This window comes from Microcebus murinus, chromosome 18 (assembly GCF_040939455.1).
Source record: "Microcebus murinus isolate Inina chromosome 18, M.murinus_Inina_mat1.0, whole genome shotgun sequence".
Classification (NCBI taxonomy): Eukaryota; Metazoa; Chordata; class Mammalia; order Primates; family Cheirogaleidae; genus Microcebus; species Microcebus murinus.
The window spans coordinates 44,111,456-44,123,651 of record NC_134121.1 but is presented as its reverse complement, the minus strand read 5'-3'; the positions used below and the strand labels follow the sequence as shown (position 1 = coordinate 44,123,651).

General features: G+C 56.1%; 2 protein-coding genes across 2 annotated transcripts; both read right to left on the bottom strand.

The window, feature by feature from the left end:
• Window positions 1-863: 863 nt before the first annotated feature.
• Window positions 864-3,126, bottom strand: HSD17B1 (hydroxysteroid 17-beta dehydrogenase 1). The gene is given in 5 exon segments (XM_075994574.1): window positions 864-1,099; window positions 1,185-1,362; window positions 1,837-1,930; window positions 2,091-2,270; window positions 2,417-3,126. Coding segments are annotated over 5 exon segments (1,020 nt in total). The 5' UTR covers window positions 2,769-3,126; the 3' UTR covers window positions 864-883.
• A 136-nt stretch (window positions 3,127-3,262) lies between these two features.
• Window positions 3,263-10,298, bottom strand: NAGLU (N-acetyl-alpha-glucosaminidase). Its single transcript, XM_012743201.3, has 6 exons — window positions 9,871-10,298; window positions 8,271-8,418; window positions 7,495-7,641; window positions 7,231-7,316; window positions 6,729-6,985; window positions 3,263-4,683 (listed from the first exon to the last, which is right to left on the bottom strand). Exons 1-6 carry the CDS (start codon window positions 10,251-10,253, stop codon window positions 3,473-3,475), a joined length of 2,232 nt encoding a protein of 743 aa, XP_012598655.2. The 5' UTR covers window positions 10,254-10,298; the 3' UTR covers window positions 3,263-3,472.
• Window positions 10,299-12,196: the final 1,898 nt, after the last annotated feature.

The following is a 12,196-nucleotide window of genomic DNA, read 5'->3' as shown; positions in this document are numbered from 1 at the left end:
ATCCCCATTCCAGCCTAAGCCCTATCTCAGTAACATCCCCTCCCGGGGCACTCCTGCCCCTGTCCTCTGGCACATCCTCACCTGGCCTCTACCTGTTCTCTACTCCTCTTTCCCACTAGACTCCCACAGAAATTAAGAGAGGGTGCCCATGACTCTGCTGGCCCCTATCAGTGGCTCCTGACACTCTGTAGCCCTCCACTGGGCTCAGGAAGGAGGACAGACCAGTCAGTGGGGCAAAGCAGCCAGGCCTAGCGCCGCAGCCGCACAGACTGGTGAGATGTGGGGTCCACGCTGGTGGGGATCTCTCCTGCTGAGTCTTGTCGGGGCAGAGGGCAAGGACCAAGGACAGGGCAGCGACTGAGGCTGTCTCTCCCTTTGTTTCATTTAGCTCTGTTCCTTCTTTACACATCTGGCCCACATGGGAATATAGCAATAGTCACAGTACTAGTAGTAATAATAATAGTCGTAGCCTGCTATTAAGACCTCTATACCAGCACTTTCAGACATTATCTCATTTATTCCCTAATAAAACCCATGAGACAGGTATTATTATTCCCATTTCACAAATAAGAAAACAGACTCCAGAGAAAGTAAGGACCTTGCCTGAGATCTCTGCCTAATGAGGGCTGAGTTACAGCCCCCATCCAAGACTGCGTCCTGGCTCTGCCTCTGCCGTGGACCTAAGATATGACCCTGGACTAGCCTCTTTCTGGACCTGGGTTTCCGTGTAGGGGATACCTGGAACTAAAGTGATCTCTCTAAATCACCTTCCTAACTGCTGCATGCGCCAGCGCAGTGCAGCCGCCACCCCCGCCCTGTCCCCGGGGACCTCACAGCCCCGGGACGAAAAGGAAGGCACGGGAGACAGGGGAGGATGGAGCCTTTATTGCGGGGTGGCGGGAGGAGCGCCGGGCTCAGGGGCCCCCAGGCCTCCGGCCCCAGCCTCGGCGGACTCGTCGGCGAACACTGCGCGCTGCATCGCGGCCACGAAGCTGCGGCCGCTGAGGTCGTCCAGGCGCAGCCGCGCCAGGGGCAGGAAGCGCTCGGTGCTGAAGTAGCGCAGGGCTGGCTGCGGGGCGCGCAGCGCGGTGAGGAAGACCTGCGGCGGGAAGAGGAGCTCTGGCCCCGGCTGGGTGCAGGACCCGCGCGCCGCCCCAGCTCCCGGAGCCCGGCCCGGCGCCCACCTCTGTCACCTCCTCCGGGTCCTGCGCCGTCTCGCGGAAGACCCGCTCGCAGTGGCGCTGGTAGAGGGAGAAGAGGTGGCGGGTCTGGGCGTCCGTGCAGTCCAGCGCCCCTCCCGGGCCGCCCTCCAGCTTGTCCTGGAAGGCGGTGCGCACCGGGCCGCACTCGATGAGGCTCACGCTGCGGGCCGAGAGCGGCGGTGGGCCGGGGCGGACGCGAGCCCAGCCCCAGCCCGGCCCCCCAGCCGCGAAGGGAGGCAGGGCGGGAGAGGGTCTGCGCGCGGGCGCCGGGCGCCCAGGATAACCCGAGCGCTTGAAAAGCGGTTTACTGCCCGAAGAGCGCTCCCACATCCCTCTGAGGCTGTGAGGGAGCCTCTGGCGTCAGAATTCAAACCTGGCTGGGTCACTTGCAGCTGTGTGACCTGGGGCCGGTCACCTAACTTCTCTGGGCCTGAATTTCCCCATAACAATACCGACACCTCAGCAGCCAGATCGGCAAGTGAAGTGAGATACTGTGTCCCAAGTGCCCGGCACATGACAATGTGAGCGGAGCAGTGAGGGCCAGGGAGACCGCCTGAGAACAGCTCCAACAAAACCGGGTGCCGAGCTCCCAAGGTCGGGGTTCAGAGGGTTCGGAGGCGGGGTGATGACTCACTGGATCCCGAAGGGCGGCAGCAGAACCGCCAGACTCTCGCATAAGCCTTCGATCGCGAACTTGCTGGCGCAGTAAACGGCGTTGAAGGGCAGCCCTTGGAGGGGAGATGAGGTTGCCGAGGCCCGCGGGACACGAGACCCGCCAAGATCCTGCAGCGCCGGCCGCCTCTCCAGGCCCCGCCTCTTCCACGGGCCCCGCCCATCTCTCGCGGAGCCCCGCCCCTTCGCACCTCTGGCCCCGCCCCTTCCACTCACCCATCAAGCCTCCCATGCTCCCTGTCACCAACACGCGTCCGGAGCGCCGCCGCTTCATGTCTGGCAGGAAGGCCTGCAGTGTCCGCACCGTCCCGGCCACGTTCACGTCCAGCACGGAGCTCACCGCACTCGCGGCGTGCGCCTCCAGCGGCCCCAGCAGGCCCCGGCCCGCGTTACACACTGCGGGAGAGAGGCCCGAGCCTGCCGCCTCACACACAGCCCTCAGCCCCGGCCTGTCCCCTAGTGTTCCCTGGCCTCGGAACATCCTGGTTTGGACACAGGACAGAGAAGGCTCCTAAGAGCACATGGGTTTCAGGGAGGCTCACCCAGCACGTCCACGCGGCCCTCGGTCACGCGTGCTCGGGCAGCGGCCACAGAATCTGAGTCCCTCACGTCCAGCTGCAACGTCTCCAGGGAGTCGGGAGGGCAGCGCCGGGCCCGGGCTGCCTCCCACAGCGGGCCCTGCGCCCTCAGGTCCCTCAGCGTGGCGTACACTGGAGGTTCAGGGACAGGATGAAGATCTGGATTCCTTGCTTACCTCCAAGGGCTCCTCCTCTCTCCATCCCTGACCATGCATAGACCTTTGAAGCTCCGGGACGGGTCTGACGCCAGACGCAGGGCCAGGTGCTGGCCGATGCCCGAGGAGCAGCCGGTGATGAGCACCACGGTGCGCTCCATGGGGAGACGTGTAGGGAGACGATAGGGCTCGGGGCTGGGGCTGGATATCACCTGCTTTGCCCCGCCCCTGCCTGCTGGGGCCCCCACCCCTTGTTGTGTCTGCAGCGCAATCTCAAGGCTGAGCCCTCCCTGGCTCGCTCTCCCCTCCCCTGCTTTGGGTCAAAGCAGGGATGAGGCCACTGCTTGGAACACCCAACCGTCCTAGCTGCTGGTCAGAGGGAGGGGAGGCTTTGCAAGCAGGGGCATGGGTTCCCATGTCTGCACGGAGTGACATGGCACTCTGGGCATGCCTCTGTCCCACAGAGACAATTTGAGTTAGCAAAGTTTGCTGCTGAGGGTGTGAAAGTAAAGGCTTTCCGAGGATGTTCTCAGTTCAAAGGTCAGGGGTTATATTAAAAATGGGGAAGCCGAGGCAAGTGGTGGGAAGAACTGGCCCTACACAGGGGTCCATGCTGTAGCATCCTGGCAGTGACTTTCTCATTCTGACAATCTGGGCTGATTCGTCAGTTTATTAAATTGACAGAAAACAGTACTTTAATCCCAAAATTTTCCTCCAAATCCCCCAGGCCTGATCCCACTAGCAGGCCTTGGGTCCTTCTCCCAGGCCTGGACATATGTCCTGTGAAGCAGGTCCGGCTCCAGGCCCTGGGAACCTGCCCCAACCCGGAGCTTGGGGAGAACATGGCCCAGGAGTGGTTAATCTATCACAAAGAGGCATTCACCCACCGGGGGTAATATTTGAGGAAGATCTTTTTGGCCAGGTCCACAGTGTCTCCTTGAGGCTGGCTGGGATACCTCCCCGAGCTGAGGACAAAGGCCTGCTCCACCTGGAAGACATTCTTGTCAAACTGGAGCTGTTGGAAAGGGATGCCCTGGGCCAAGCTATCCGCCAGCACCCGCACAAAGAGCTGCCAGCGGGGGGTGTAGTAGTCGGCCACCAGTCCCGCCAGCTGCTTGTTAGCGTAATCTAGGATGTTGCCCACTGGCCCCCACAGGGTCAGCTGGTAGCGGCTGTTCTGCTCATAGAAATCAGCCTCAGCCTCACTGAATGCCACTGCCCGGGCCTGCTCCAGCCAGCTGCCCAGCAAGAAGCGGCTGTCGCTAGCCAGCACTTCATCCAGCGCAGGCAGAAGCTCATAGGCCAGGATGCCCCCAGCCCTCAGCAGCGGGGCCAGCTCCTTCTTCAGGTAGGCAGTCCTCGCCTCCTCATAGTACAGGCTGACCAGCTCCTGGACTGCCTGGCGAGTGACGTCCAGCAGGTCATAGCGGAAGGCCGGGCTGGCAGCCAGTGTTGGGGCAGCTGTTAGCAACAGCCGCCAGGCCTCAAATACATCCGATTGGTTGTACCAGACCGTGGTATTCCTCTGTAGGGATGGCCGCTTGACCAGAGGACTGTGATTGTGTCCCCTGCAGGCCTCCCCGGAGCAGTTGTAGACACTCCTGAGCAGCAGCCTCCAGGCCGCCTCTGCATCCCGGTGGGAGACCCCATAGCGCCGGTCAGCAAAGCTGGTCACCCAGGCTGCCAAATCCGGCACTGGGTCCTTCCGCCAGCCCAGCTCAGCCATGAGGGCATAGACCACTTCATTCTGGTTGATGCCCTCAGGGGCCATGCCTGTGCCTACCATGGTGGAGTTGGGGAAGAGGCGGGCAGCTTCGGGACCTCGGTTCACGGCCTCTAGGGCTCCGAACAGGCCATGGTTGCCCCCGAAGTTGTGCAGCATGCACCAGATGAAGGGCTGGCCCTGGAAGGAGGCTGTGCGAATGTACACGGGCTGGTTCTCTGCAAACAGGTCCAGGACCAGGAGGCGGCCTCGGGGCACAGCCCCCAGCACAGCTCCGACCTGGGTGGGCCCCCAGAACTCGGGCTGGTTCTGAAAGAGCCAGCCTTGGAGCAGCCATACAGCATCAGGGTCCACTACAGTCAGAGGTGGGGGGACAGAGAAGAGAGGTAATGAGAAAAGAGGAGGGCCAAGGGAATGTCAAGCCCATTCTATACACTAGGAAATGGAGGTCCAGAGAGGTTAAGTGACTCTTCCTATCACAGGACATACCTTCCCTTGTGGACGCCCCACAGCAGGACATACTGTGACCCATCCCCTGCCCCATTCCCACCTCCTCCCAACTCCAGGACAGTGTTCATCAAGCTTCCAGGGGCATCAGAATTACCCAGAAGGCTTGGTAAGACATGGATGCCTGAGCCCCAGCGCCTGCAGCTTCTGATTCAGGAGGTCTGATTCTGAGAATCTGCGTATCTGACAGTTTGGGGTGATGCTGACGCTGTTGGGTCTGGATCACACCTGGAGTGGCACTGCTCGGGAAGCCTGAGCCAATCTGCTCCCTCCGGCTAAGAGTGGCCTCCCTGCCACACCATTCCTGACTTGTAAGTGGCAGGAAGGGACCCTTGCTGCACATTTGTGTAGCAGGATGGGCACTTTCCACCTTTGAGTGCCTCCCCTAACTGCTGGCCTGCCTTACCTGCCTCAGCAACTTGACAGAGACCAAATCGAATCTTTTTAATTGCTAACATTGAATGACTCTTTTCTCTGGGCCAGGCATCATCCTACCCATAAGGTGGCCCCATTTTGCAGATGAAGCAACTGAAACACTGGGAGGAAGGAACTTGTCAGAAGTCACATAGCCAGGAAATAGCAGTGCCAGGGTTTGAGCCAGGTTGTCTGGTTCCAGAGCTGTCCCCCAATCAGGGTGGGATTAATAAGATGACGTGTAAGCACGAGTGCTTGGTACACTGTAAAGTGCTGTGTGTTTCAGGGAGGTGTTATTCCCGTACCACCCTCACTGACCTCTGCCACCAAAACCGACCTTCAGTAATGGGGTGCAAGGTGAGAACTGGGGTGAGGGCCTAGCAAAAAATTATGCACAGGCCTAGTTAAAAATAGTGATAATAGGCCGGGCGCGGTGGCTCACGCCTGTAATCCTAGCTCTCTGGGAGGCCGAGGCGGGCGGATTGCTCGAGGTCAGGAGTTCGAAACCAGCCTGAGCAAGAGCGAGACCCCGTCTCTACTATAAATAGAAAGAAATTAATTGGCCAACTAATATATATAGAAAAATGAGCCAGGCATGGTGGCGCATGCCTGTAGTCCCAGCTACTTGGGAGGCTGAGGCAGAAGGATTGCTTGAGCCCAGGAGTTTGAGGTTGCTGTGAGCTAGGCTAACGCCACGGCACTCACTCTAGCCTGGGCAACAAAGCGAGACTCTGTCTCAAAAAAAAAAAAAATAGTGATAATAATTAGTAACTGTCCTCCTGTAATAGCCACTCACTCTGGAGGCACGTAGCTGGTGGTCATAAAGATCTTAACTTCAGGCTGGTCCAAAGGTAGTGAGTTATCTCGCGTGATTGTTCACAGTCAGTTACAGATTGAACTCCTTGTTCTACTACTTTCCCCCCTCCTCACTACTGCACTTGACTAGTCTTAAAAAAAAAAAAAAAAAAAGATCTTAACTTCTCCCCATAGCCAGTGTCCATAAAGATTCTTAACTTTCTCTGTAGATAACATCACCTTTTCAGAATCTAAAGGGAGTTTTTGAGATATTTCCCGGGGCCCCACATTCCAGTGGATGGACTGGCCCACGCAGACCAGCAGCCATACCAAGAAACCAACTCAAATGGAATTGTGACCTTAGGGACTGGAGCAACCCAAGAAGATGATTCTTATGCCCCTATAACTTTGCCCTAATTAAAAAACCTAATTGCCTAATCCCTTGCCTATCAAACTATCCTTAAAAACCCTGTCTCCCAAGTTTTCGGGGAGGCAGATTGGAGAAATTTCTCCAGTCTCCCTGCTTAGCGGAATACAGACTCTTTCTCCGCTGTAAAACCTGCTGGCTCAGCGTATTGGCTTCTTTTCGTGCAGGGGCAAATGAACCTGGCTGGGCGGCAACACCACCATCTTTCTAAGGGTCTGGGGGGGCTTCCCCTCCGCACCTCCCCAGGCACTGTACCTGCGGTCATGGCCTCGTAGACGGCGGAGGTGGCAGCAGCCAGGTAGGAGGGCTCCGAGGAGGGGGGCTGCATCTCATTAAAAGTGTCAGCCCCGTAGATGTGGTCTGTGCCAAACTCTTTGGTCAGCTCCCGTAGGAAGAGGCTCCCGATGAGGGGGAATACGGGGTCTCCAGGAGCCAGAAGGAAGGAGCAGGAGTAGGAGCAGTTGAAGTGTCCCCAACTGCCCATCTGGGTGACATTGACCTGAGGGAACACCCTAGTGGGGAGCAAAAGGCACACACACACATATGTGATTACAAACCCTTATGGCAAAGTTGGTAAAAATCCCTTTTACAACTTAGGAAACAGGCACAGAGCAGTCATGTAATCTGCAAAGTCACACAGCTACTTGGTAGCAGAGCCGGGATCAAACCCAAGTCTATATCCAGAGTTTAAGTTTTTCTTTAAGTCATGTCTTACGAGAGAAAATTCCCCCTCTGGGGGGTGAGAGGGGCACCTCACCTGGTGATAGCCTTGGGGACATGCCCTGCAAATGCAGGTAACACTGGGATCATGCCGAAGGAGCGCATCCGGTCCAGGATCCGATGCTGGGAGGGATGGGGGGCTGGTGAGCGTGACCACTGCTACGCCCATGGGGGATGCCCTCACTCACCCAGGGCACGCAAGTCCCCACCATTCTGTTAAGAGCCCCGAGACTGACTGAATACCTGGGCCCATGACAATCTAGCACAATCCCACCCCCTCCCTTCCTTCCCATCTTTCTACCTGCAGGTAAAGCTGCTTGAGGTGCCAGAAGTGGGACAGGGGGCCGCCCCAGGTGTGCAGGTTGCCCATGCGCCCCCAGGCCAAGAAGGCAGGGCCAGTGAAGTACTCGTCGATCTCTGACTGGGTCAGGCCCAAGGCCAGGTACACCTGAGGAGGGCAATCCCCACACATATAAATATATTCATCCCCATTCATCAATTCAGCATTCATTCATTGCTTCTCTATGCTGGGCACTAGGGCTACTAAGACAAAATTTGACCCCTGCCTGCAAGGAGCCCATGGTTCAGGGGAAAGAGACTTGTGAGCAGGTGAGTTCACTAATATGTCACTTTTGTTGTATGGGTGAGGAGACTGAGCATAAATGGGCTTTCCTCTAAGCAGGGAGGGGATCTTAGAAGGCTTCTTGGAGAAGCCAGATGGAAAGCAGGACTGCTCTGCAAGTGGCCAGTACACAAGGAGGCTCCCAGGGAGGCAGAGACAGAGCTGCTAATGAGAGGGATCTACAGGGCCAGGGGACTGGCCTCATGTGGGGGTTGGGACAAGAGCCCCGGCTTCTTAAAGTAGAGTGCCAGGGCTACCCCACAGTAACCCTCAGACATGCTTGTCTCGGGAATGGAAGCCTCCATTTCTAGAGGGCTGGAGCCATTGCACATGCCATTGACACTTCCAAAGCACTTATTCTCCATGTGCCAGACACTGTGCTGATGTCAGGGATGGGGAGGGGGTGGTGGAGACATGTGGGCAGGACAGTGTGGAGGGGCCAGGTGGTCACGCACCCGCTGCCAGATGGCCTCCTGGCCGCTCCAGGCCAGCGCCAGGTTGATGCCATTCAGCGCCATCCAGTCGATCTCTTGCTCCCAGCGGGCCCAGTCCCACCACACAAAGGAATAGCTTTGTGTGCACACGTTCTGGTAATAGCGGTACCTGCGGGCAGCGGCAGGAGCTGGGAAGGCCCCCTCCCCCCAAGGAGCCATTCCCCTGGAAAAGCCTGGAGGGCGTCCAGGCTCTGGAACCCCCCCACACTCCTCCATCTAGGGGAGAGAGGAGGGGTTCCAAACACAGCTGGGTGGAGCTGGAACTAGGTACCTGAACTTCTGAGGGGCTCCCCACCGCCCCCCCAGCACACCGCCAGGAACCCCTGGCCTAGCAGACATGTGTGTGCACATTCCATTTCCATTCCACACTTCCAGAGCCCCTGCTCTGTGCACAGTGTTTCAGTGCTGTACGGCAAGGTCAGTGCCCATCCTGGAAGGTGGGTCCCTGTCCCCACAGTCTAACGGGGAGACAGACAGGTGAACACATCACTCCATACAGTGTGGCAGGCGCTTGAACAGAGGCCTGTGGGGGGTGGGCTCATTCCTCTGTCAGCAACTTTAAAGAGGCTGGGGGCCAGGCGTGGTGCCTTGTGCCTGTAATCCTAGCACTCTGGGAGGCCGAGGCTGGAGGATGGCTCAAGGTTAGGAGTTCGAGACCAGACTGAGCAAGAGCGAGACCCTGTCTCTACTAAAAATAGAAAGAAATTAGCCAGACAACTAAAAATATATAGAAAAAAAAAATTAGCCAGGCATGGTGACGCATGCCTGTAGTCCCAGCTACTTGGGAGACTGACGCAGGAGGATTGCTTGAGCCCAGGAGTTTGAGGTTGCTGTGAGCTAGGATGATGCCATGGCACTCTAGCCCAGGCAAAAGAGTGAGACTCTGTCTCAAAAAAATAAAAATAAAGGAAAAAGAAGAAATTAGCTGGACAACATATATATATATATATATATATATATATATATATATACATATATATATATATAGATAGATAGATAGATAGATAGATATAGATATATATAGATATAGCCGGGCATGGTGGCGCGTGCCTGTAGTCCCAGCTACTCGGGAGGCTGAGGCAGTAGGATTGCCTGAGCCCAGGAGTTTGAGGTTGCTGTGAGCTAGGCTGGCGCCACGGCAAGCACTCTAGCCTGGGCAACAGAGTGAGACTCTGTCTCAAAAATAAATAAATAAATAAATAAATAAATAAATAAATAAATAAATAAAAAGAGGCTGGGGAAGGAAGGAATAAAATGTGTCGATCGCCAATTATACACCACCAATTCTACGTCCATCATGGTGCAGACCCTCACACCCAACACTGCACGGCAGATGCCACATATCCACGTTTCAGGTGGGCCAAGTGAGGCTGGGAGAGGCTGACTTGCTCAAGGACACCCACTGTCAGGGCCCGAGCTAGGATTTGAAGACAGCGCCATCTCCCTCCTCTGGCCTCCTCCTCGCTGTAGCACCGGCCTAGTGTTGGGGCGGGGCGGGGACTTCAGTGAGGGGTGGGCGCCCAGGCAGGACGCGGGGCGGCTGCGGGGATGCGCCCGGTACCTGTTGGGCGTGGCCTCGGTCAGCTCCTTCGGCACGGCGGGCAGCGGCCGCGGCAGGCGCAGCTGAGAGCCCGACCAGGCCACGTGGCAGCCGCAGAAGTCGCGCAAATAGCGGTGCAGGCCCGCGGCGGCCGCCACGCCGGTGGAGCCGCGCACCCGCACCCGCGCCCCGCCGCCGCCGCTCAGGCTGTAGGTGTCCAAGCCCGACTCGGCCGCCAGGGCGCGCTCCACCGACACCGAGAAGTCGGCCGCCCGCCCGGGCCCCAGCAGCCGGGCCACGAGCGCCCGCACAGCCTCCGCCTCCCGGGCCTCGTCGCCGGCCGTGCTCCCGGTCCCGGCCAGGAGCAGGAGCCCCAGAGCCGCGGCCACCGTCACCGCCTCCATGGTCTCAGCCCGGCGGCGGCCGGCGCACAGCCAGGGGCGGGACGCCCGCGTCCAATCAGCTGCGCGCCTCGGGCCACGTGCAGCCGAAGGTAGAGCTCGGGCTCCGGCTGGCGGACCCACTTCCGCGTCCCAGACCGCGCCCTGGGGTGCCTCGTGACCGCAGGCGGTGAAGGGCGCGTGACCCCAGCAACTTCAAACGTCCAGGGCCGATGGGGCCCGCTGTCCTTAAGACGCTTTCTTTTTTTTTTTTTTAACACTAGAATTATATAATTATTTAAAATAGTTTTGAAGCATATATAACATGAAAATGTCCATAACACAGTAAGTGAAAATACTGGGTACAGATTGTATTACATACTGTCACTCAAATGTTGTAATGTAGAACTGTAGATGTTTTAAAAGTAGAATAAAATGAAAAGATATATTTTTAAATGTTCCAGTGATTAACTCCAAGTGGTACGACTGGTGATTTTAATTTCTTCCATCTTTTTCTGGATTTTAAAATTTCTTTGCAATGAATTACTTTTATAAAGAAGAGAAGTTCCTCCTATTAAGGAAAAATTTACCTTAATAGTTCCAAGATCCATTGGATTTTTTACAATGTCATAGTAGTTATGGAGTCCCAAAGCATTAACATCAACAGGATTATAAAAGGGCCATGCATATGAGAAATGTTTCTTTGCAAGCATTTCTTTAAGAATCTCACTGCAGTGCCTTAATTGTTCAGTTACTTTAACAGTCTTTACACCTTTATATTGTTGCTGAGAATCCGGCAAAACATTCTTCACACATTTTCTTTTACAGGGGGAATTCTCACTGATTTTTCTGTGAGTGTTGGAGAAGACTTAAGATGCTTTCATATGCAAATCACTTCCATTCATCCAATAAATATTTATTTGGAGTTTATTTTTGTTTTGTTTTTAGAGACAGGCTCTCCGCTTACCTCCCAGGCTGGGGTGCAGTGGGCTCAAGCGACCCTCCAGCCTCAGCCTCCCAAAGCGCTAGGATTCTAAGCATGAGCCACCGCGCCCACCTTGGAGTTTATTTTGTATCTGGCACTGCTATGGCTCTTGCCCTACTGATGAATGAACAGATAGACTGTCTCTACCCTCCCTATCTGGGGGAGACTTAGAAACCAAATACTTACATAAATAAGGATTTCCATTATAGTTATGTTGCTATGAAGAAGTGCAAAGGGACCCAGTCTAAGGCTTCTAAAGGGAGGTGACATTTAATCTAAAACTCAAGGTTGAATAGGAATTGGTTAGGAGAAGAGTGAGAGGAAGAGCCTTCCAGGCAGAGGAAAGCATCCATGAAGGCCCCAGGAAGGGCAAAGAGCTCTGCAGATTGGAGGAACTAAGGGGTCAGGAGGCTGGTGGAGGCATGAGCCTTAAGGGCCCCAGCTGGCAGTGGAGCAGGGTCTGGCCCAGGAGTTATGGCTTCTCCACCTGACCCTCAAAGGGCAGAGTGGCAGGAGAGGAGTTGTCTTCATTTGACAGATTAGGAAACTGAGGACCAGAGAAAGAAAGTGACTCGGGCAAGATCAACAACCAGTAGGAGAGCAGCTCTGGGCTACAGCCTGGAACTCCTAACTCCCAAGGCTGGGTTCTCGCTGCTCTTCCCCAGGTAATGAATGCCTGTGTGGCAGGGGGCGCTTGAGTGGGGCAGTTTGGGTGCTCTTTAGACATATCGCTCTTGAAAAGGATTATGAGTCCTTTTGGAGGTAGGCATAGATTTTTCCAGATTGCCAAATCTGAGTGAAGGAGGTGAGGGTCAGGGAAGGGGTCAGAGTGGGATCATCTAGTCTAGAGAAGGCCGAGCCCAGACTGAAAGACAACCTGGGATTCTGCCGAGCTCCTCCACCCCCTGCCCCAGCTGCAGACACAGCTGCAGTGCCCCTACCTGGTTCCTGGCTCAGCAAGCAGCTCCTGCAGGTGTGGCCC